Source organism: Vidua macroura, chromosome Z (assembly GCF_024509145.1).
Source record: "Vidua macroura isolate BioBank_ID:100142 chromosome Z, ASM2450914v1, whole genome shotgun sequence".
Taxonomy (NCBI): domain Eukaryota; kingdom Metazoa; phylum Chordata; class Aves; order Passeriformes; family Viduidae; genus Vidua; species Vidua macroura.
The window spans coordinates 81,243,027-81,268,639 of record NC_071611.1 but is presented as its reverse complement, the minus strand read 5'-3'; the positions used below and the strand labels follow the sequence as shown (position 1 = coordinate 81,268,639).

The 25,613-nt window shown below is 41.9% G+C and overlaps 1 protein-coding gene across 1 annotated transcript in view; it reads left to right on the top strand.

Moving 5' to 3' along the window:
- VCAN (versican) overlaps nt 1-14,497 on the top strand; it is a 102,333-nt gene extending 87,836 nt beyond the window's left edge. Inside the window, exons 13-16 of the mRNA XM_054003224.1 lie at nt 11,580-11,724; nt 12,215-12,397; nt 13,202-13,342; nt 14,104-14,497. Of these exons, the coding sequence (XP_053859199.1) occupies nt 11,580-11,724; nt 12,215-12,397; nt 13,202-13,332 (459 nt within the window). The 3' untranslated portion in view covers nt 13,333-13,342; nt 14,104-14,497. The remainder of the gene's footprint in view (nt 1-11,579; nt 11,725-12,214; nt 12,398-13,201; nt 13,343-14,103) is intronic.
- The last annotated feature ends 11,116 nt before the right edge of the window (nt 14,498-25,613 follow it).

Sequence of the window (25,613 nt, the reverse complement as noted above, 5' to 3'; positions counted from 1 at the left end):
TGTCCCTGCCCATGATCCCTCCCAGTCCAAGCCATTTTATGATTCTATGAATTTGAGGAAATTAAAATTCGAGCTGAGATCCTATTTTTTAAATTCAGGCTACTGACCAAATGGGCATGATATTTTTACTGTAATTTTCAATTTTAAGAAATTAAGATATTGTAGGAACAGAATGGTAGCATGTGTCCAACAGATTTCTGCTTTGATTGATCTTTTTTCCCACCTTATTTTTCTTTCATTTTTAACAACTTCCCTCTGTCTCTTCCTTCGGAAACAATTTAGGTGTCTCTTGAAATCATTTATGTTCATTGCTTCAATACATTTTCCTCATAACTTATTCCATATGGTTTCTGGATCCCATGGTTCTGAGCAGCTGCCTCATTTGTTCCTTTTTCTCTGGCTTTTAACTTATTTCTCATACTTTCTAACCACTCTTGTTACAGTGATTTATTACTTCTCTAGTAATTAATAGGTATGACAACATAATTAAATATATGTATCCAATCTATTTCCCTGATGATGTTCTAAAATTGCAGTGAATTTAAATACTATGCAGGTAGAAAATTTGCATCTTTTATATGTGTGCAGGTAAGCAGATTTTGTGATGGCTTTAAATGCATTAACATAATTTGTGAACATAAAAATCAGCATTATTACACCAACACTCAGATTCTAATTTCTGAGTTTAGAGATGATTCTTGCCTATAGCCAAAATTTAAATAGCCTTGACATGTTTTTTGTATCAGGGTGCATGTGTATTCAGCTGTTCCTAAATTTTTTTCCCAACTCTATGCACTCTCCAAGAAAATATGGTCAATCCACAATTCTATTCAACACTTCTGGCATGGGGGAAAATTTGTCAAGTGTGCTGGGGATTCCCCTGATATCAGTTTTCTTGGAGATACGATCAGAAGAGTGATTGTGCAGCTACAAGTGGTGCACATTCATCTTTATCCTGATACTTCTTTGAATTTTTTCCAATAACATCTTGGTCCAATCCAAAAAATCATGCTTGCATGGCTTTATGAGGTCTTGTGGATTAAAAATAAACCCCTAACAGTTCTGATGCTTCGTGTACTTAAAAGAAAAGGCAAATTAACAACAACAAGAAGAACAACATCAAGATGTGTTGTGGGTGACGAGTTTCTCTTTCACATGAATTTTCCTTCTGAACCAAAACAAGCCCCTGGAACTGGGAATTGGGAATGCTTGAAACACAGGCTCCACTACTGGAGACACAGAAAAAGGTTTATATTACTTTGGTACTCATTTCCCACCAACACAAGTAAACCAACAGAAATATGCAGCACACTGACAGCAGCTCTCCTGCCAGATATTTTATTGGCAATTTTGGGAAAAGGGATAAAATACCTTTTTTTTTTTTTTTCTTTTTCTTTATTTGCACCTAAAATGTTTTCCAACCAATGGGTTCAATGGAAGGAAATCATTAATTTTTTTGACATTTTCAGCCCATGTCAAGTTGTGTTTTTCCAGATTTTTTTAAACTAAGGCCTAGAGCCAGCCACCATTAAACATGATATTTGGGCAAAGCATGTAAATGAGAATACAGAATTAAGTTTCCTAATGGGAAATCTACACTGAACTTGAAGTAGCTTTGACAGGCTCTCAGCCCTTCTGAAAAAGACTGTTTATTGCCTAATAGTGGACTAAGTCAGCCACTTTTGATACCTTGGAATTCTTCCTTTTTCACCCCTACAGAAAATATTCTCTGTTAACAATTCATCAAAGAAGCAGATTTTTCCCAGCAGCAGCAGTCAGAAAAAGAACCCCAAAACCCCTGTATTCCCATGCACATGTTTTTTGTGCTTCAATTTATGTTGAACTTGGAAAAATGGTGCCAGTAAGCAAGTTTTGGAAAAGATGAAAAGTGATCTTGTAAATTCACGCTCTGGCTCTCAGAGCTCCTGGAGGAAAGTCTTGGTGTCTTGAATAACGAAGTGAATACAGTCAAATTCAGTGAGAAAGCAAGAAATAGTGTTTAGATCTTCTCGGCCCACATGACTTCTGTCCATATTCTGTCCAAACCCTGAGTCTGCCTGTTTTCCATAAAAGAAACAAACAAAACAAAACAAAACAAACAAAAACAAAAAAAAAAAAAAAAAAAAAAAAAAAAAAAAAAAAAACAAAAAAAACCCACAAAAAAACCCAAAAGAAAATAAAACAAACAAACCAAAAAAAAACCCACCAAAACCCCAACTTTTAGGACAAGAAAAACTATCCTAATAAAATAGAAACAGGCCCACTCCTAAAGTATTGGAGGTTCTGCTCCTAAACAGGCACCTTGAGGAAGCTTTTTGATCTGCCTCACTGAAATGTCTGATGCATCACCATCGGTGAGATTTCAGAGGGGTTTGGCAAGTTTATTCTTTAACTGTAAAGTGGTTTTAATTCAAAACTAGTTAGCAGTTTCCTGCCTTTCAGGCAAAATGGCACAATCTTGTGCAGATAAAGGCTCACCATCTGCTGGTAAAACACACATTTTCAGCTTGTTGTACCCACTGCAACCCAAACACAGACTGGGCTTGAGAGAAGCAAAATTACTTGAAAAAAGTGGTTTTGTCCCACCTCTCATGCCCTACAGTTTAATTGCCAGCTCAGGTGGCACTTTGCAAAAAGAAAATGTTTTTCAGGTAACTGTTCTATCATTACAGGATTTTTTATTTTTTGGGGCAAATGAATTTGCTTGTATTTGTCTTTCCTTTTTTTTTTTTTTGGTATTTTATTTAAAAAACAATTTGGGATCTTCTTGGCTGAGGCCAGAACTTATCTTCAAAGTGCTCCTTGGCCAGGCTTAGGGCACATTGTCCAATAAGCAGAATAAAATAGGCTTTAATTACAGTAAGCTGTGGGATCCAGTGGCTGCTCACAAGTATCTGCTTTTTTCTGATTTGCTGTGCTGTATCTGGGTGGCAGGGAGCAATCTTTTCTTATCTACATCATGTCCCTGCTCTCTCTCTCTCTTTTTTTTTTTTTTTTTTTTTTTTTAAATTCCTCTTATTTATTTATTTTTCTGCTTTTGAAAGCAATAACTTTTCAGTGGCTCTCTTGGTTTGGAGAGGCGGAATTCATGTTCTGGAGCCGATGAGCCTCACAACGAAACAATTTTTTGGGCAAAAACGACGACACCTTTTTTTTTGATGTGAAGGGGAAGGGGTTGTTGGCAGCTGCGTTAGCGCAGCATGAAAAGTGGTTGTCCTTTCGGAAAACCCAGACCCTCACACGTGGGGCAAGTTCAGTGAGAGCTGGGGCCACTGACACCGGGCTGGGAGCGTCACCTGAGGTTGTGTGGACCCAGCAGGGAGCTGCAAACTTTGGCAAGTCTGCCTGGTCCCTGATTTCAGATGATTTGTCCCGAAAGTGAAGGTGGTGAGAGCAGCCCCTGAGGTGTGTTCAGAGAACTTGCAGCACCCCGGCTCTTTTAGAGCTTTGTTAGTCATTACTTCCTGAAAATCAAGCCAATTTCTGCTCAGGACGTTTCAGGTATGATTACATTGATAGATTCAAGAGGCAGGAGAGAATAATACAGTGTTTTTTTAGAGCATGTTTTGGTAGCTCTGCTTTTCTTCTGCTCAGGGTAGTTACAGGGCTGTTCTGTTGGCTTTGGTGTGGGAGAACATTATTTTTTCCCTCTGATGTGCAATGAAAATGGCTACGTGTAGTCTTTATTTACATTTAGAAAATTACAGAATCTAAATTGTTCTTGCACTTTACTGTAGGCTTTTCTCCCAGCATTTCTGCAACAGTGAACACTTTTAAGTGTGTATCAAGGACAATCTTCATCCCACAGTTACCTATAAGGCCCTGAGCAGTGAAAACAAACACATTTGGGAAAAAAGCACAGTGTTGGAGGAGAAGGAAGCAAGGCCCAAACACTCACACAACTGTTTGAGCAGAGGAATTTGCCTGCTTGGATCTTTTTGTACCTTAAATGTGATGCAATACAAACTACAGAACAACAAAACTTAACATTATCAGCTGAGGCATTTAATAATTGATCAAAGGGAGAGAGGACACAAGGGGAAGCTTGAAAATACACCAGCGAAATCTAATTTAAATAATTCACTTAGCTCTGTGAATGGTAACTTTTACAGCTGTAAAGCACACACATCCAAACAGGAAAAAAAAAAAAGAAGAAAAAAAAAAAAAAAAAAAAAGAAAAAAAAAACTGGTGTTGCTTTTGGCAGCTCCCCCTTTGTGTTTGCTAAGGACCCTTGTGAGCAGGCACAGCAGACAAGGAGCCCTTTGGAGCTATTCATGTTATGGATTAAGCACATACAGCAACTTGGGGCTGTGCCCAGGGCCCCCCGCCCCACGAGGGGGGTTTTTCACATCCCCTGGAAAAACGCTGCTGATAATTAGTGCTTTGTAGGGCGGTGAGCTCACTGCCATTACATAAGATTAGTGCTGTAATAAGGAGCTGGCCAGCGTCTGTGGCCAGATTGTCTGTCACTGGGAGAGTGCTGCCAGCCAGGAAAGGGATGGGGAATATCGCCACTTTTAAAGCTGTACAGAGACCCTGCCTTGGTTTTTCCTCCCCTTCAGCACAGGGGCGTTTATGCTTTGTGTTCTGCAAAGCTGGTTCCTCAGCCTGTCAGTTTTAGGTAGCTACATTAAAATAAAAAAAATTTAAAAAAAAAAAAAAAAATTAAGAAGAAGAAGGAAAACAACCCAGAAACTTAATTCTGGCAAAAAACAAAGCCCTCTCTTTTCCTTCCTTTATTGGTCGGTGAATCAGAAGGCTTTAACTTGAGCAAATCTGTAACTGCACTCCTCTCAGAAAGAGTAACTTCATTGAGCACACACACACACACACACACACAAAAAACCCAAAACCTTCAAAAGGCATGGAGTATTGTAGTGAAGGAGCCTGCCTCTGAGGGTTAAGTAAAGCAAACAAACTAAAAAAGTGCTGCAGTCAGCTGCAAACAAAAAGCTCATTGTGCCCATGTCCCACAGGATCCTTGGAGAAGGAGATTTTAAACCTACCAAATGTTTTGGTTCTGTGCTGCAGTCAGTCATTACGGCCTCTTTTTAAGATGCTCATTTGACCCGCGTTTAAATGGAGGAGAACTATATAATATTATTAATGACAGGTATATTTTTGGTTCAGGATGTCGTAACGAGGGCCTCCTGGACAAAGTGGGGTTTTGTCTTGTTTTTACCTGGGGGGTCAGCAGTTACTTCAGAGACTTGTTACTGCTGGGCTGAAATTACTCGTTACTCTGGGCTAAAATTCTTGGACAGCTTCAAACCTGCAGTAATTGTTGACAAAGTGCAGGATTTTCTTTCTTTTTATTTCCCACCCCCCCTGCCCCCACTCAGTGGCTCTCCTGGTAGCTGTGCACAAAAAGATTAAATCACACCCCACACAATTTGCATCACGCTGCTAATATATATACATGTCAGTGTGACTCCAAAACAAACATGAATTACACCAAACCAACACTTACCGCCCTACTTTCTTTGCCACTCATTTTTTAACGTGATTTCTCAGCTGCTGAAGTGACTTCTGAGAGCCCATCACACACAGCATACCCTCAAAATTGAACCGTACAGGGTGTGATGAAAGCTGTTATTCTGAAAACAACACATGGGAAAGAGCAGGTAAAAGTCCACGGCTTCATTTAGCTTTGAAAGAGTTAATGAAAGTTATAATTCTGAATAATTATAATTTTGGGGCAACTCTGGGCTTTGGAGCAAGCAGACAGCGTCACCTAGTGGGGTTTCATTACCATTCCCACTGTTTTCTGCTTCTCGTGGAAAAATCGTCATTCTCTGGTATTGCTTTAAAAACATCCCAGAGCTTGTCATCTGCTCCACCATACAATCATTTCTTCCCAAAACTATAGGGCTGACGGTGCTTTTATGTTTCAATTTCGCCAGGTAGCCTTTTTTCCTCTGGTTGAATTTCAATTAATTAGATTTCTTTTCCCAAATTATTTCTTTTTGCAGAGCTCTTCCTGCTTATTCAATCTGCAGTCGCTTCTTGTGGGTAGATGCACATGAATGTATGTTTTCCAGAGTCCCTTTCTTTTTTTGCAAGCTGCTGCACAGGACTAAAAAAAGTTTTTCAATACATTCCATCTCCCTCTAACCAAGAAACCCAACCCAGAAGTACTTAGCAAAGCTCCTCCTGGAAGTTTGTCTTGCTCACAGTGTGACTCAGTCATGGGGAGTGTTGGGTTCTTGCCTGGTCCAAACCCTGCCAGTTTCCCAAATCCTATGCAAATAAAACTCAGATTAGGAGCTAAAGGGAAGGCATTCAACCAGAACCTAAAAAAAAAAAAAAAATCAGGATCATGACATGTGATTTTTGTGTGTACTTGTAGATAGGTTTAAATGTAGGAGCTGTCTTCAAATTGATTTGAGCTTCTCCCAGCAAAGATTTATGCACACACTTGGTCCCTCCTTCAGGCAATTATTTTAGCATCTGTATGAATCTCCATGTGATCTTCCCTGTGATCATCCCCCTTAAGGCATGACCCATGGCTTTAAATCAGGGTGTGTGCTTAAACTCTCACTGAATGGAGTTTTTAATCTAAAGAATGCTTTTGGTAAGTTCTGTCAGTCTGCTTCCTTTCATAAAATTAAACAGAAAAATCCTCTGCAGGAGTGGAGGGAATTTTAGTGGAATAGAGCCTGCACTGTAAGGTAACTTATTGTCTTTCCCATGTAAAAATGCATTTAAATAGTAGGTGATCTTACTGGAAATATTTCATACATTGCCAAATCTTCACAGAAATCCGGTTGATTTTTTTTTTTTTTTTTTCAATATGGAAAAGAAACGCAATCCTGCTTAAACTTCCCAAGGAACTCCTGTAACAGCATCAGTGCTGTTACACAGTCCCAAATGAGGGTTTCCCGGACTGATGCATGTGCTCATTGTAACCTCGTGCTGATCTTGTTGAAGTTCAGCCACTGAGTAATTCCCTAGACTCACTGGAAGTGAGATGTAATTTTTACTTAAGCTGTCCAATTATAACAACCCCCACAGTGAGGGACTCATTCAGGGCCTTTCCTGATAAAGATTTTTGTAAGACTTTGTCTGCTATTGTGTTGAAAAAATAAAAAGTGTATTCCTGTACTTATCAGAGCTATGGCAGGAGAAGAAAGCGATGATAGTAAGGTTTGCAGTGGTGGTTTCAGCTTAGTGATAAATACCAGGCAGGAAATGTTGCTTCACTTTCAGATGAAATGGCACAGAAAGTATCCAATCAGCCAGTCCCTACCTCTTCCATTGTTGTTTTTTCTCTAATTTGCCTTATTAGTCCTGCATTAAGGAGGAATCAGATAGGGAAGTAGCCAGAAGGAAAGAAAATAAAAATCACAGCAGCAAGCTACAAAAAGTGCCAAGACAGATTTGTAAAGACAGCTTATTTAAACATGCTGAAAACATGTTTCCTTTCCCCAGAAGGAAAAGCCTTAACCTGTAAATCTAAATAGATGTATTTCAAGTAAATGATTTCCTAGATTCAGTCCTGTGCAGAAGATTATTGGCCTTTACACAATACCGAGGTCAAGCAGCAAAGTTTTGTTGGCATCAATACTTTTTTACTGTGCTTCCTTAAACACAATGCTTGTTGGCTATTTTGGAATGCAAAATCCGAGTGATTGATCTCAGGCACTTGATGAGCATTTTGGAGATAAAAGAACGCCCGAAATTTCCAAAGGAGTATCTCAAAGCTGAGATACTCCTGGATCCACCTGGGCAGTGCAAGCACCTGAAAGAGATGAGTGGATTACCCATTAGTAAGGAAATGAGCCCGTCAAGAAGGGCTGCTTATCTGAGAATTTAAATAACAAATCTCCCACGAGGTGGGATCACGTCCGTGATGGGAAGATTATGCCCCTTCCTTCTGTTTAATTAGCAGCCATCTGAATGAGAATAGGTAGTGACTGGCTAATAATGTTTTCTGCTTTACAGCTCTTGCTATAGTCCTGGCTTTTTAAGCTCATTTTATGTGACAAGTCGGCCTGCCACCCAACACGACTGTGAGTTTCTTGGAGGGCCATATAAGGAAATCCTCCCCAAAAATGTGGAACTTCATAAAACGTCCTCATGGGCTTTTGAAGCCATCATATCCAAACTCCTCCTGTGAGGAAAGAGAATAGATTTTTCCCTGCTTTGTGGGCTGTGAATGGCCAGCCAAGTGCATTATCTAGTGCCACGTAGGAAGCCTGGAGAGCTGAATCCCAACTCAGCTCCAGCTCTAAGTCATGGACCATCCACTCTCTGAAGGAAAATTTTCAGGGCCTTATAGCAGAGAAAGCCAGAACAAATAAATCCAGTGTGACAGAGAAGGCTTTGATTTCAACAATAAAACCAAAAAATTACAAGTAAGATCAACTAATTATTACAGTATAATTAAAAGCACAAAGAGTATAAACTCCATTTTTCATCCCGAAGTGATGGTCAGGCAGACTCCCCAAAGACCAAATGAAGGTACAGGCACCAAACCCCTGTCCCTGGGGCTAGGTCCTGCAGTCTACACAGAAACCTCAGGTTTTTGAGGAAAAAGCCACCCTGCCACTGAGGATACTGAGAGTTTTTCAGAGTGGGTGGTGCAGTGGTGTCTGCCTGAGCCTGAGGTCTGTGCTTGATCAAAGATGGCTTGTGGTAAATAGCACAGAGAACAAAAAAATTCAGTCGATTTTGGTATCAGTGGGACGGGGCTTGGAGCAGCCTGTTCTGGTGGAAGGTGTCCCTGCCCATGGCAGGGGGTGGGACTGGATGATTTTAAAGGTTCCTTTCAACCCAAACCATGCTGAGATTCTGTGATTGCTCTGGACCTCCCTCTCCACAGCCACCTCAGCTGGAGGAGAAGTGTGGCCAGCCAAACCTCCTCTGAAGTACATTTAGAGTCTTGGACATGATTAAGATTATATGTCCAGAAGTGTACACTCTGGAAGTGCTTTGCATTTTAATACAGAGAAAAAAAAAAAAAAATCATGTCTGTTGTAGTAATGTTGCTTAAAAAACAGAGTAGTGATGGTTTTTAGGTCGCTCTGTGCAATCACCCGGCGTCAATATTTCTGATAAGGACTAAAATCCTTACATCAACTTTTCTTCCATGTATTCACTAAGTATTTGATTCTATTTAGGTTTTGTCTTACGAATTATACAGTTAAGAGCATTGCCAAAGGTTTTTTCCCATTAATTTTTTGCTGATATGGTTTTACTGGAGATGGTGCAATCACCCAGATCTATACCAGTGGAAGCCAGATTCATGCCTATGCTCAAGCAAAGATCTATTCCGTAAGAGAAATTCAAAATATTAGTTTATTTGTCTAGTAGCCTATTCCACTCAAACTGTGAGAATCTCCCTGTATCATTGTCCCATTATCAGTGTCTAAATAAGGAATTGGAAAACTACAGAGGGGCTGGGTGGGGACCTAAGAAAGCAATTCAGCAGTCTGGAACTTCCTCTGCTAAGCAATTCTGGCACCAGACCCAGGCAAAATCAGAGCTCCTCAGCCAAAATAAATCTGTGCAATGACGATATCAGATGTGAGGTAACAGCAAGTCATGCTGGAGGATATCAGACATTCTTGAGCAAACCACAGGGCCTAGATGTAATACTTTGCCACTACACTGCAGCCCTGCCAGCTAAGTAAACACAAATTTTGGAGTCGTTTTGGCAAGGCACGTAAGAGCATATGGAGTCTGTGTGCTGAGGGTGGGAGCTGGCAGGCTGCTGAGCACCTCCAGCTCACACGCCCCCAAATAGCCACTAAATATCCTTCATTCCCACACTCTCATCCCTATGGAAGCAAGCAGCTCTGCAGTATTATTTCCACAAGAAACAGCTGCAAGGCTTGTTGAAACCTTTCCCTGGCTCTCAGGACATTATTGACGAAACTTTCTGCCAGTAACCTTACAGTTTTCTTTAATTTTTGTACCTATGTACACGTTCTTGAAAGCAAATGGATCCTAAACTTGAGTAAATTAGTTGGTGTGCACTGTAATTTAGGACTGTTAAACACTGAAAAGTTGAGATGGAGTTAATTTAGTTCCAGCTGAAAAGGGGGATGTTTTATTAGAGGTAATAAATTCAGTGCATAACAAATTTATTCAGACTGTGCTGGTTAAATTGCCTGGATAATTAAATCCTATGATGGGTAAGATGACACGTGGTAGGAAAAGGTTAAGTATTTAACTCATTTTCCTTTCATAGTTTGATTCATTGTAAGGTAAATACTACTTGTGTGGGGTATGTTAACTTTATTTCTAAAACGTGTTCACCCAGGCAGTGAATAGGGGTTATTTCACAAAGTTAAGAAAATAGAAAGCTAAACTTTTATGACATTTGTACGGGCCAGCTGTAGTCAGAAAGATGTAAGCACTGAGGAAAATATAAGCACTGTAGAAACTGTGTCATTTTGCCCATACAAGGGGCTAGCTGCCTGGTTAATGTCTGGCATTTATGTGAATTCCAGTTCTTACAGATATCTATTTTTACCCTTCCTTAAATTCTTCCTGGAGTGGCACAACAGAAATCCCAGCGAAAATCGTTAGGAGTGGTTTTCAACTATTCTCCCACTTTTCTTGACATAACATTATGCAAATCTCAGATTCCTGTGCTTTGTTTGGGAGCAAAATGAGGGATTATTCCACCTCTGCTGGCTGCCAGGACAGGGGGCTGTATGTCCCATGACAAGAACTGCTGCACAAGTTTCAATCAGTCTGACAAAAGTGTTGCTACTTTTCCTGCTGGTTGATTGTAAAACCAGACTGAATCCTCCCGAATTTTCACCCGAAAATGACACGCTGTGCTGGTATTTCACAGCCGTTTGAAGGTTCTTTTGTGAGTTTTTCTTTGTTTGTTTTGCACATAGCAAAACCCATATTTCCACTTCTAAATGTCGTGCATTTTGAAGAAGCACTTTCTGCTTTCGTTCATATATTTTCATAGATGTGTGAGGCTGTTTTTTCAACAGAGGGCAGAATTTGAATCACCATTTCTAAAGCTGAAAGGCTGCTGTCTGGGCTCAGACTGCCACCTAGCATTTTTAGCAGAAATGCCAATCTCCAGTGGTTTTGGGGGCCACAATCTGACTCTCTCACTTATGTTGCACCTAATTCTGCATGTCATCTTGTGGAATGACTTCATTAACTGACTCAAATCATCCAGTGTCATAAATAATCCAAGTCTGGGAAGTTAGTCTGTAATTTCTCTCTGTAATTATTAGATGTGCTCTAATGAGGGTCATGGGATATTTACACTATTTTCTTGCATTTTACTTCATGATATTTATGGAGGAAAGAGTGTTTTCGACAGATTTAGGATCCAGTTTTGCTTGTGTCTCTTTGTTTTGTTCTCCTGACATCAGTTTACAGTAAATGAGAAGTTAGACTAGAATATTTTTCCCCTTGAGATAATCTTTAATATAGTGGGAGGATTTTATAAATCTACCTTTGTTTAGTCCATGCTTAGCAGCCTGAATCAAACAGTTGAGATTGCTGTTTGCCACAGCTAAGTGGTGATATCATGTGCTCTTTTGTTAATGTAAATATTTTCCAGCACTGGGAATGATGGTTTTGCTTCTCTTTTCTGCAGCAATATGAGAACTGGAGGCCAAACCAGCCAGACAGCTTCTTTTCTGCTGGAGAAGACTGTGTTGTTATAATCTGGCACGAGAACGGGCAGTGGAATGATGTCCCCTGCAATTACCACCTCACTTATACCTGCAAGAAAGGAACAGGTACAAACTTTGCAGTGACAAAAGCATAATTTGCTAAATTGCCACCCAGTACCTTTTGCCATGCTCTTTGGACCTTGATGGATCCATCAGTTTTCAGTGCTTTCTAACAGACTGTCACTGAGGATGAGACGAAGAGTCCTGGGAAAAGGACTTCTTCCTTAAACGCCTGTAGTAACTTCACTGGATTTCAGGTTTCATTGTGCGAGTATGCCACCTTTTTGGCTTGAACTTACATTTACAATTTGAACCAAAAAGGCAACGCTGACCACGATATCTGCCATTTTCCAATTTCCAACACTATTAGCTTTGGTTTACAAGACAGGAGATCTACAGGGCAGACTGATCCCCCCTGTCCTTGTCTGGGTGTTCCTCTTGGGAGTCCAGCTGAGGTCCCCTTGTCACCTTCCCTTGGCCAGGGCTCAGAGGCCAGTCCCAGCTCAAACTGGGCTCACAAACTGAAGTTTTGGGTGATGCTCTCTCTTCCTTCCAGTGGCTTGTGGCCAGCCTCCTGTCGTGGAAAATGCAAAGACCTTTGGGAAGATGAAGCCTCGTTACGAGATCAACTCCCTCATCAGATACCACTGCAAGGATGGCTTCATCCAGCGCCACATCCCGACCATCCGGTGCCAGGGGAACGGACGATGGGATATGCCCAAAATTACTTGCATGAATCGTGAGTTCTCTGAAAGCAAACCACTGGCAAATCAGAAACAGCGGGCTAATTTGAGATTAATAAGTAATGAATGTGTGTTTTAAGAGAGGAGCAGGTCTGGCAGGACAGATTCCATTAAACGAATGGAAATTTTCCTCTTCTGTGTTTACTGATGCCTTGGAGTGGCTGCCTAGAACAGGGGCTAGGCAAGATTAAGAGAATAAGAGTAGATATTTACTAATGGCCTTCAAATGGTACACCTTGGGCAGTCAAAAGCCTCCCAGAGGCTACACCTAAAATGGACAATGGTCACGAGTTCTTCATACAATTATAAGTTTGGTTCATTTACATTTCAGGGGTTAATCCTCCAATTACAGCTTCAGGTAATGAAGTAATTTACCCCCCACATTTGTTTTCAGGCCCTGAGACTGTCCTCAGGCCTAGAGGAGTTGTGTTGTCTGACCAAAACATGAAGACAGTAACTAACACTTCATATGGAGTTCAGAGTTATACCCCAGACCAGTACAGGATTTGAAAAACACAAACGCTAAAATCTTAAGGCTTCTCCAGAAATTCTGCAGAAAACATTAAGATTATTTCGAAGTTAGCAAATCAGGGAATCAACAAGTTCCCAGTAATGCTAATGTTTCTTTCTGCAGCTGTGTGTGTATGCCTATAACACTGCCACAGCTCCAGTTAATCATTTGTTTACACTCTTAATTAACCAAGGGTAAACGAAGTGTAGCAAGTGTAGCCAGCCCATTCGCAGCTCCATTTTCAATGAATCTCCCTTTTTTTCTTTTTCCTTCCCCCTTCTCCCTGCAGCCTCCACATACCAAAGGACTTACTCTAAGAAATACTACTACAAACACTCCTCATCAGGCAAGGGGACGTCGTTAAACTCATCCAAGCACTACCACCGCTGGATCAGGACGTGGCAGGACTCGAGGCGCTGAGAGCTAAATGGTGAATTGGGGATTTCCACCATTTCAGCCAAAGTCATAACTTTCTGTGCCTTTTTCTATCACTTATAGGAGTATTACCGAATCGTTTTGAAACTATGGACTGTAGTATTCACGACCCGTTTTGCAAAAAAAAAAAAGGAAAAAAAAATAAAAAAATTACGGTGTTTTATCAGAAAATTTAAGAAATAAATAAAAAAGAGGAGAAGTGCTTATGGGGATAAAAGGAAACCATTTCCAGCCTATAAAGATTATTAGTTTTCTATATGCCATCGGTGTGGACCATTTTATGATATGTACCAGCCTTCTGCAATATTTAAGCAGCTCAATTTTAGCACCAATGAAAATGTAAATAAGATGATTTTAATGTTGTTTGACTGTGTGTTGTTTTTAAAATCCTGTATATAAAATGAAAAGTCACACTAATTTCAGGCATATTTATGGTTAGAACGGCCTCAGAGGTCTTTAGTCATTTATGACATTGTTTCTGTGTTGTTTACCTAGGCTGGAAATGGTTGAAATAAAGACTTCACTGACTGAAATTTGCAATTATCAGGTGAAGATAAACACACAAGTGACATGACTTTTCTTTTCTTTTTTTTTTTTTTTTTTTTTTTTTTTTTTTTTATGGGAGCTGTGCCCATTCCCACCCAAGGTACAGTTTGTGTCCCATGAGGTGAAAAGTTTAGACAGAGCACATAAAAGTGGCATGAAGCATGAACTAGGGACTGTAATATGGAACGTTTTTTCTGCTCTCCATTCCAGCTTCAGCACATGTGAGAAAGGACTGTGTGGAGGAGCTGTGTAAGACAAGAAGAGCCTGTAAAATTCCAAGTGCTAATACATTAACTTTATCAACCAGAGCCACTTTTTTTTTTTTTTTTTTTTTTGAGAAGAGAAGAGAAAAAAAAGGAAACAAGGAAAAAAATTACTTTCATGATATTAACCACAAGGTCTATATTACAGGTCTCTGCATTCTAAAATGGAGGTAGACCTGGTGTTTGGGGGATTTTTTTTTTTTTGTAGAAAACAAACAAAAATCAAAAAAGTAAATAATTTTGTATATATAACCATTTTTTAATCTTTTTATAAAGTAATGAATGTTTGTGTATGAATGCTGCAGCTGTGAAGCGTACATAAATAAATGAAGTAAGCCATACTGATTTAATTTATTGGATGTTATTTTACCCATACAAAGAAGATTCAAAGAGCTCACCAGTGCAGTATTAGCCCCTGAGCTCCACTTTTGGAACCATCTTTCAGTTCAGCTTGCTCTTTTTCCCCCGGAGAACAAAAATTCCTGCTAAACAGGATAATTTGTTGGCGGCTTAGATGGGTGAGAACTGTGCGTGACCCACAGAAGAATCAGGATCTTGGCTTTCTCTAAAGAGGTGTGTGCACAGATTGGTTCTAGGTTGTAGTTTGGTGCAGTGTGTACGTAGGAGTTTTCTTGTGATGATTTCTTGCCCTGGGCAGTGCCACCACTGACCTGGGTGTGTACAGTGAGTGTAGGAGGTGACGTTTGAAACGGCCTCTCCACGGAAAGAAGGACTGTTGTTCCTGCAAAGTGCCTTGCACACCTTTGGGCACGAAAGAAATGTAAAAAAAATATTAAAAAAAAAAAAAAAAAATTAAAAAAGGGAAAAATAACAATAACAGGTAAAAAAAAAAAAAAAAAAAAAAAAAACCCACCCTGAAAAATAAAATAAGTTCCTTAGGATGTACCTTTTAAAGTAACATGAAAAACGCACACAGGCGCAAGGTTTACGCCTCTGTGTTCGCGTGGGGTGGTGATGGGGACAAGAAAACTGAGAGGGAAAGGAGAAGAATTGAAACCCAGCCCAGCCAACAGGGCAGAGCTGCCCGTGGGGTGACCTTGCCACAGCTGAAACCAGAGTTCAGACAACATCCCCTGACCCTGAGGAGTGGCAGGGGCTGCTCCCCACCCTTGTGGCAGGACCTCCTTGCGTTGGCTGGTCTGTTCCCCACCCCTCACCCCCAAACAATGCACATAATACTTTTCTCTATTTATATTATTATCTTGTATAGTGTATAATGTGAATGTCTGGGTTTTTTTTTTTTTTTTTTGTTTTGTTTTTTTTTTTTTTTTTTTGGTTTTTTTTTTTTTTTTTTTTTTGTGAATGGAAGTCTAAAATCTTTGTAACTTTTATATCTGCTTCTGTTTCACCAAAGAAACAAGGTTTTGCTATACTGTGACTTGTCTTGTTATTGCATGTCTTCCTGTTTAAATCTATGCAATGTGATTTTTTTTCATATGAATACAACTAGACTGTCAGGTACTTCACAATTACCATGGGCTTGGTCAAGTGCCCACTGGAGTCAAAGAGTCAGCTGGCTGAACTTTAGTAGGTGCTGGATTTGACTTTATATGAGCAGCTTTAGGGGATATTTTAAGATATACATTGTATGTTTTGAAGTCGATTATTGCTTGTAAAAGTCAAGGCTCTGTTCATAAATATACACTAATCTACACATCACTTCCTTGTACCAGAAACACACAGAACAGAAAATATATTTTAACACTTTGCAAACTTTCTCACCATATGTATAAAAAAAAAACCCTGCATAGATTTGTTGTTTTCTTGTCTACTTGTTGGATTTAACAATGTTGTAAGACATTCAGATAACATTGTGATTGTAGTTTTAATTAGGTTAGATGCAGTGCTTATATTGATTTTTTTTTCACCTCCTTCTATTACGCATAATAAAATAGGACTGACAACATTCCTTATTAAAAAAAAAAAAAAAAACAACAAAAAAAACCACTAAAAAAACCTGTCACCCATGCTTGTTTATTTAGACAGGGAATAATAAGTTATTCAGCTCTGGAGAATTTTTCAAATACTGATGTAAACTCCAAAATGTTTCTGTACCCACACCCTGCAGAATGCACTCACCTGTGTCACAGGGGTGGCTCTGCTGTGAAACCAAGGTGCTCCCATGACAAATGCCATCATTCCTTCACCTGGAGCATCCCTGAACTCCGCTCTGGGGAACAATGCTGGGGTTGGAGTGGAGGGATAGAAGACAAAAACCAGAGACGTCACAAAGGTCTGGAGTGCCAGGACAAAAGGAAATGGCTTCAAACTGAGAGGGAGCAGGGCTGGATGGGACATTGGCAATCAGGAATTGTTCCCTGGCAGGGTGGGCAGGCCCTGGCACAGCTGGGGCTGCCCCTGGATCCCTGGCAGTGCCCAAGGCCAGGCTGGACACTGGGGCTGGGAGCACCTGGGACAGTGGGAGGGGTCCCTGCCGTGGCTGGGGTGGCACTGGGTGGGCTTTGAGGTCCTTTTCAACCCCAACTATTGTATGGTTCTATGACCTGAATGCAGATTTTGCATTTTTTTGTGCCCATGGCAGTCTCTGCAGAGTACCCAGCGCTGCTCTGAGCATCCTCCTCTCCCTTCAGACACCAGCAGTGTTTGAATTCCTGGGGTGCACCCCACAGGCTGGCACCCCACGGGGCAGAGATCAGCCAGGACAACTCCTTTGGGAGACCTTCTCAAACAGCAAGAGAAGGTGCTGGTTGGGGCACACATTCCAGTTTTCCAGCCACACTCTTAACAGATGCACAGCCTCATGAAATTAGGTGGAGACATCTCTGTGACGGCAGAACCTTGGTTTAATGGGATCTCCTGAGACACCCCAGCTTGTCAGAGGCTGGGGATGGAGGAGCCCTGTAGGAGGAAACACAAAGTCTCTGGAATTGCAGCAGTGGGGCCAGCAGGATGCAAGCAGGCTGGCAGGGGGCTGCCAGTGGAAAGGACTTGCTTTGGCATCAGAAATTGCTTTGCCAGGGCAGTGGCTGGAGGAACACTGAGGTTCACCACGTGGGTATGGTTAAGGTCAATGTGACACCCTTTCTAAGAGAAAATTCTTCATTTCTGTAGGTGAGATCTCTGCCCTGAGCACAAGCAGAGACCATCCCTGGGCCACGGGAGTTGAAACAGCTGGTGCAAAAAGGCAAATCCATTCTTTTCCAGAGAAAACACAAAACTTGTGTTAGTGATTTTAAGCAGTGATGTGTGTAGGACTCCATGAGCACATTGTTCTTCCTGATGAATGATGAGAAAACAATGCTTGGAGGAAACATTGTCAAAAGCTTGAAGGGCACAGAAAGCTGTTAGCATGGCAGAGAAAAGAAGTAAGGACAGAAACATCATCCAGAAGAAGGTGTGTCATTTCAGCCCTCCAACAGCAGACCTGGAAGGAAGCTTAAGGGCTTGTACAGTGCAGTGTGATGGCAAATTTTGTTTTCCATAGCAAATAAATATTTCCAGGTGGGGAAGCCATCATCTGTTAGTGCAGTGGAGGCTCAGTCACTGTGTAAATGCTGATAAAACAGGGAAGCAGAGCCTTGAGTTCTACCAGTGAGGAATTCATTGCTGGGGCAGGAACGGATTCGTGGCAGTACCAAAATGCCTCCAGATTTCCAGATACCACAAGGTGGGACAAATGAAATGAAGCTGAAAATGGCCCAGCAGCCATTTCTTAATCCTATTTCTGTGGTGGTTGGAGGAGAAAGTAAAAGGAGGACAAACACTGTTGGTGGTCCTGCATGGATGCAGCAGTGTAAGGAGCAAGGCTGCCGGGATTAAGCTCTGGAAGTTACATCAGGCACTGGTGAGCAGCCCTGTGGCAGTAAAATTCCTCTTTGAGACAGGAGGGAAATCAGTTTAGGGAAGGGGATAAATGGCGTGGTTGTCTCTGGTAGCAGGAGAATGGCAGGAATTTGGGTCCTGTGTTTCTTACAGCCTTCGAGGTGATAATTGCACGTAGCGTTCCTGCTTGGTAGGGAAAAAGAGCAAAGCAGAGGTTTGGCACATGTTGCACAAAAAGATCTGTGGCAGACCTGAGCGTTCACTAAAGGCCCTGTTCTTCCACAGGTTTGAAAAAAAATAAAAAGAGGAAAAAGGAAAAAAACTGACTTTTCTAAGCAGATGATGGGAAGATTTAATTGCAAAAGGCAGCAGGATCCCAGTTTACTCTTTTCAGAGCTGGACCAAACATTAGGCTCACCCAAGTATTATGACTTTGTTAAAATAGATATTTTTAATCAACTTGGGAAAGGAGGAGGAAGTGCCAGATATCACTGATGGTACTGTTTGCTGGCTGGATGAGGAATCCCTTTGGTTCCCCCTAAAAGGGAACTTCTTTCACCTCTGCTTAAACCAGGGCAGCTTCCAGATGTGCTGAAATCCTTAGCAAAGATCCAAAATCCAGGAGTTGAAAGGATCTTGGATTACCAAAGATCAAAAAGTCTTACCAAGGACCAAAAATTCCAAAATAGATGGATTTTTTTAGTACACGGCAGGGTAACATCCCCTGTGTCTCCCAAAAGTGCATTTCCACAGGAACATGTGTTCTGCTAACAAAACACGTGGATTTTGGTGAATTTCTGCACCCGGGCTAATATTTGCAGCTTGAAAACAGCTGATGGCAAAAGGCTGAAATGCCACACTTTCCCCTTTGCTTTTGGGAGAAATGAAGATGTTTTCCCCCCAGCAGCCTGAACAGGTTGTTGTCGGAACCCAAGGTGCCCCTCAGACACTCTTGGATGTCCTGGCCCAGGTCAGAAGCATTTGAGACCCCTGACAGGCAGCCAGAAACCCCTGTGGTCTTGAGTTTGACCCATGGAACAATTTACCAACCTTGCAGGAAGAACAAGAAATCACAAAAGTTTAGATATTATAATAGAAGTAGTCACAAAGTGAAAGGAAGGATTTTTGAGTGCTGTACAGGGGGGTTTCAGGCCTTGTACAGAGGGGTCTGAGTTTTGTACATGGGGGTCAGAGGTTCTGAGATGGAGGGATTTGGGCGTGCCCTGTCCTCCTTCTTTCTCCTTCCTATTCCCCATGTTCTTGGTGGTGTTGGCACTCACAGATTGGTTTAGAGTAGAAAGCCACTGTTCAACATAGGTAATAGGCATTGGGGAAAAACTATAAACATTTAACACGTAATGTGTGATATAAAAGATGGCACCAGCTCCCTGGGCAGTCAGAGAGAGTCAGAGACAGCATCAGTGTGTGTGTGTGCCTCTGTCTGACCTGCTGAATGGACCACAGCAGTTCAGGAAGGAAATCTTTCAGATAACATGCAATAAACTGCCTTGAGACAGGACAAATGAAGACTGCTGAGTCTTTCTTTGAAGGCCTGGGTGGGAGGAGAGACTTTACCACCTCCCGGGGTCACCCCAACCTGGGGGTGAGCCCCGTCAGGTTGTGCTGGTTTCCTCACCCTTTCAGTTTATAAAGAGAGCTCATCTCCCTTATCCCTGCAAGAGGATCTGGAGCAAAGTTCTGTCCCCTTGCGCTCTGCCAGCACCCACAGATCAGTGGATGAGGATTTAAGGGAAGAGATACCATTTGGAATACTCATTTTCTCCCCCACGTCCTTCCCGTGCCCTCAGCCTGGCTCACTCCCCGTGGAAAACATTTCCAGGCTGACAGAGGCAGAGTAAGAAAGGTGAAAATCTTCAGAAAATAATGTTGTTGTGAAAGGGAATTCTGAGGGCAGCGATGAAAATGCAGGAAGGGTGATGGGAAGAAAAGTTTGTGGGTATTGGTTTGAAAATGGAAAATCAGTCAGGGCAAGTTTGGTATTAGGCAGGAATTTGAATTTATGCCAATGAATTTAGACCAACCAGACAGTGACATCCCCAGGAAATGCACATCAGTAGAGCATCTATATATGATAAAAAGCATATGCTATTTTAGTTTTTGATAAAGTGGCTTAAATGTGTTTTGTTTGCACTCTATTATGACAGGTGTTTTTTAAAAGAAAAATCTACTTCAATCTTTAGAACCTCTTCTTTTAAGACAAAACCTTTTAGCCCATATTTGCTCAAGTGGGCTACACTTCCTGTCCCTCTTTAGTCCTTGAAAATTGTTAGAAGCAGTTGCTTACACTTGTAAATCCAAACATTTGAGTTTAAAATGACAGGCCGTGTGAACACAGGGATTTTTCAAGTTGAAGTGACATTAACTATCATTAGTAAGTGATATTGCTAGAGTGAAATGTCTTCTAAAGATAATGGCTTTGCACATCTAGCATCACTTAATGCTGCTCTTGGGAGTGGAGTGAGGGATTCTTCCTGAAGAAGGGACCCCAGATGTGAAAGTTAAGGAGAAAATTGGGGTTTAGACTACAAAAGTCTTTTGAAATTGGCAATGTACTGGATACTGGCTAGCTAGATTGGCCCCAAACCCAGGGACAGATACCCACTTGATTTTGGATGTGAAGTGCCCAGTTTCACATCTCTGAGCAAGCACAGCAAAGAGTCTGACCTACCTGCACAGGCTGTGGAGTGCCTTGGGGTCACCTTGGGAACTATTCCTGTGTGTTCCTTGATCTTGGGGCACAGCAGCACCGAGGTCTAATGCAGACCTCTTCTCCCCTTTTCCCTCAAACCCACTGCTGGCACTTTGTGGTGAGGGAAACTCATTTTTTTTTTCTGGGTTTTTTCCTTCTTTTCTGCCAAGGTTAGGATTAAATCGCGAGACGATGTTTCGTGTTGGGACTCGGATGTTTGTTATTTCTTATCTATGTCACAGTCTCACAAACTCTGAGTTCTGCAGCACTTCAACAAACTAAAAATGGAGCCCAATCTCTCTCTCTACAAGGCCTTTTAAGGATAAACTGTCCAATTAAGAAATGATACCTCAGTTATTTTCACTTTTAAGCCAATAACCAACCACCCGTGCCCGCAGTGGGGACTTTTTTATCCAATTGCACAAAACCACCCAAACCCATGGAGAAGAAGGTGAAGAAGAAGGAGCAGCCTCCTCCCCAAAACCTCCATCTTGCTTTATATCTATTCTTGTATTCTAAACCCTTGAACTCTGAGTTTCCCACCCTGTGATATCACACACTTCTATCCAAACTCCAAACCCACAATCCCAGTTCTGTCATTCCCTTTTGGAAGCTTTCTCCACGGCCTCAGGTCAGTGCAGTGTTCTCTTGGGGGTCAGTGCCTGGCAGCACAGAAAATCTGGAATTCTCAGCAGCCAGAGCTCCAACACCCTACACCACTCACAAAAGGTTTGCGTGAGGCATTAGGAACAATTCCTACACTGAAAGGATTGTCCAAGGCCCTGCACTCCAGGCTGGGACAGAGGGGCTGGAAAGCTGGGACAGGCCCTGGGGGTGCTGTGACAGCAGCTGGACACGAGCCCAGGCGTGCCCAGGTGGCCAAGAGGCCGATGGCCCCTGGGCTGTGCCAGCCACAGGGCAGTGACTGCTCCTGTGCTGGGCACTGCTGAGGGACCACATCAGATCCTGGGGGCAGCTCTGGGCCACTCACAACAACAAATGGAGGGGCTGGAGCGTGGCCAGAGCAGGGAACGGAGCTGGGGAAGGGAATGGAGCCCCAGGAGAGGCTGAGGCAGCTGGGAAGGGGCTCAGCCTGGAGCAAAGGAGGCTCAGGGGGGACCTTGTGGCTCTGCACAGCTCCTGCCAGGAGGGGACAGCCGGGGGGGTCGGGCTGTGCTCCAGGGAACAGGGACAGGAGGAGAGGGAACGGCCTCAGGCTGGGCCAGGGCAGGCTCAGGGTGGGCAGCAGCAGGAATTTCCCCATGGAAAGGGGCTCAGGCCTTGGCACTGCCCAGGGAGGGTTGGAGTGCCCGTCCCTGGGGGTGTCCCAGGAATTCCTGGAGGTGGCACTCAGAGCTCTGGGCTGGGGACAGGGTGGGGATGGGGCACAGCTGGGGCTCCATGGGCTGGGAGGGATTTTCCAACCTCAGTGATTCTGTGGAATCTGTTCTGTGAAATCACAGAATTCAAGCACAAGGAAGTGTTTTTTGCAGCCTTTCCTTAAAAATGGGGAAAAGCATCAAGTTTAGCACAAACTTTATCAACAGATCATACACATCTATTAATATATTACATATCTGAATCATGAGTAGGTGAGGAGGAGCTGAAGGCTAAAGGAATTTTATGAAAAGCTCATTTTCTGGGGCTAAGTTTTGGTGGATGTTGGTATGTGTCCTTCCAAGATCAGCCTCAGCCACACTCAAGAACGAGATAAACTGCAGGAAGGATTGAACAACATGGATTTTATTCACAACTACAACATCTTCAACTTCACACGTGAGGAAAAAAATCATACCCATACAGCTGTGCCCAAGGGTAAAACATCTCTGGGTGAAACAACCAGTGGGGTGACAGTAGCAGAATGGAAATTTTTGCATTTTAAGAGGCTGTACCTCTCTGTTTTGTACCCTTCCTGCAGCTGCCCAACATCTGAGATACTCTCACTCAGGGAGTTGAATGTGAAAAACCCTTTTTGCTTCCCTGTATTATTTATTTAAAAAATGAAATTACTGAAAATTCAAAAGTGAGACAAAAACCTCAGGAAAAAAGGAAAACTAATCAGGGTTTTTTTCCCCCAAAATCTCAAGGTGAAGAAAAATACCGGAACAGAAGAAATATTTTATATCTTTACAGAGAATTAAATATTATTCTTGTTGATGATAGATTCCCAAGAGACTTAAGAGACTTTTAATTCCTGGGAGGTTTTCAAGATGAGATTTAATTTTGAGATGTCTTGCAAAACCTGTAGCATATATTTTTGTTCACTGATAATTAATATTGCTGTTGAAAGGATTGCTTTGGCTGGCTACAATGCCAGCTTTATGTCATTACCAGTTTTATGTAATCTGATCTGACATGGATCAGGGCCAGGAAGGAAAGAATACAATAGATTAAAGAACGACTGTACTAATTGCTAATCACTGTACAAGCAATGGCAAAAGGCCATTTTTTTTTTTTTTTTTTTTTTTTTTTTTAAAGCCCCATCCTGCAGGTAAATACCTACACCCGAGGATCCTGAGGAAATGCATTAATATAAAGAACTTGGTCTTACACGATTTTAAACCTCCACACCCCTTGTTCTTCATTTAGATCCGGGCCTGCGCGAGCAAATTTCCGACACCGAATGTTTCAGCACACCTGAGATCTCAGGCTCTGCTCCAGCTCTCCTTGTCGTACAGTATGTGGTTCTGCAGTGTGATTAACTGTGATTAACTGTTCTGCAGTGTGTTGCCCACAGGCAACATTTACCAACACCAAGTCGAAAACAAATGATGAGGCTTCCATCACTTTCCTCGCTGCGTGCTCGGGAGCAAGTTCAGGGGTGGAAGCTCTGAACACAAATATCAGCAGGATCAAGCACTCAGGCAGAAAATGCGTCGTGAGGGGACTGTTTGCCATGAGCACAGGCCAGTTTTTAGTTTCTGAGGCTTCCTTGTGAGTCTCTGGAAGTGGCCCTGGGGGGCTCCTGTGCCCATCCTTGTCTTGAAGCCCCCACCAGCGCCAGGAGCGTTCTTGAAATTCTCCCTCCCCTCATGGCTGCAGGTCAGGCTTTTCCCAGTTCTCCTCCCATGGTGGCAACCATCCCTTTAATCTGTTAGCACAAGGAAATGCTGGAATGTTACTGATTCTTATTTTTTTTTTTTTTTTTTTTTTTTAAGGTTTTGCTAGGAAACTACCAGGCCAAACATTTCTGCTTTTTAACGAGGCCTGTGTAGATGAGTGAGTGTTTTGGAAAATGAATAAACCCCCCCCCCCCAAATATTACAGGCCCTGTGGTGTAAGAGTTGAATCTGGTGCCTTCATAGCACACTGGAAAAATTGAAGAGCTTCTCTGGTGATAGGCAGACACAGAAACATTCAAAAGTCAAAGCTGAGGCATAAGGGTTTGCACCAAAAACTGCAGTGCGCATTTTATTAATAACTTTATCATCATAACAACACCACCACCACCAAAACAACAATAATAACAACAAATCATTTTCATAACAAATCATTATAATAATAAATAATGTTAATTTATTTCTATTAATATTTTTATAATGAACTGACTTGGGAAACTCCAGTGCCTTTTGATATATTTTTTCATTGTGACCCCTGCTAAAGTTTCTTGAACTGAAAAGGAAAAACCAGATATTGTTTGCCTGCACTATTTGAGTCTTCACAGTGGCATTGTGTAGCCTTTGTTAAAGCAGAGAACACTGATGAGAGTGTTAAAAAGCGTGTTTTCAGAGAAAATGCTTCTTGAGTTTTTACTCAGTGTTTTTGAGTAAAACTGCAGTTTTTACTTCAAATGTTTGTTACCTCAAGAGAAAATTGGACTTTCTGACCAGATCAGGGCCAGTTTTCATATTTAACCTCAAAGCAGGAGGGTAGAATGCTTTCCTCTTGTTCGTCAGCCACGTGAAAAGCTCTCAGCTTCCAGTCTGTCCTCACACAACAACAACAATCCTGCAATATCAGGTTATTTTTTTCCTTCCTCTCTGTGTATTTTGCTGAAGTAACACAAGGCCCATTTAAGGACAAATTGGTCCTTAAACTCAAGCACGCGGAGAGAACACACAAAACTGTTCCCCCTCAGCATAAAAATGTGGGTGTGGCTAAGGATTTGTGCAGGTGAATTAAGGGAGGAAAAGGAAAACCAATTTTCTGTGATGTGTCAACTGAGAGAGATTTACAGGGATTTGTAATTTAACAGATTCTACCTGAGGCTTAGTGCCCACAGACTTTGAGGTTATTATGTTAGCTTTTTTTTGTTTAATCCTTTGCAACCAACAGAGGGGTTTTGAGTTAAATATCAGTGTTTTATAAGCCAGGACTTTCTAAATTAGTTTCCCAGGCATCTGATTCCCTGCTGCTCCTCTGGAGTTTTATTTCCTGTTAGTAGCTGGGTATGGGCAGAGTTATTTTTATTAGCTCCGTGATTAGTTACAGCCCCCTGCAATATGAGGTGTCTCTCTCAGAATCTGATTTGGCTTCTGGCAGAGAGAGGCCAAACCAAAACTCTCCAGCACTCCATCTGTTGATGTTTCCAGCCCGTGTGAAAAAGTGACCTCATGTGGCCTGTGAATTCATGGTATTTTCTGCCTTTTTTTACGAGGAAAACCTGCCACGTGGAGGAGGAACATCCTTGGATCTTACCACGGGGATCTGCAGCCACAGTGGGCTTCTTCAAGTTACCCTTTGTGTCTGGATGGGACACAGAAATTTGGTGATATGCAGATTCTGCAGTTTGACCTAAATATCTTCTGCATCGAGGAGGAGAAAAGAAAGCACTGCACTCCCAGCAGCTCTTAGTTTTTGTGTCGAAACAGAGGATTGAAAGGGTTTAATTTTCCCCCGCCCTGTAAAAATGTCTTTTCCTAAATTAGATCAGTTAAAGGAATGAAAAACCCTCTACCTTCCTATACTCTCTATACTCTACCTCCCTATAACCTTTCCTCTTT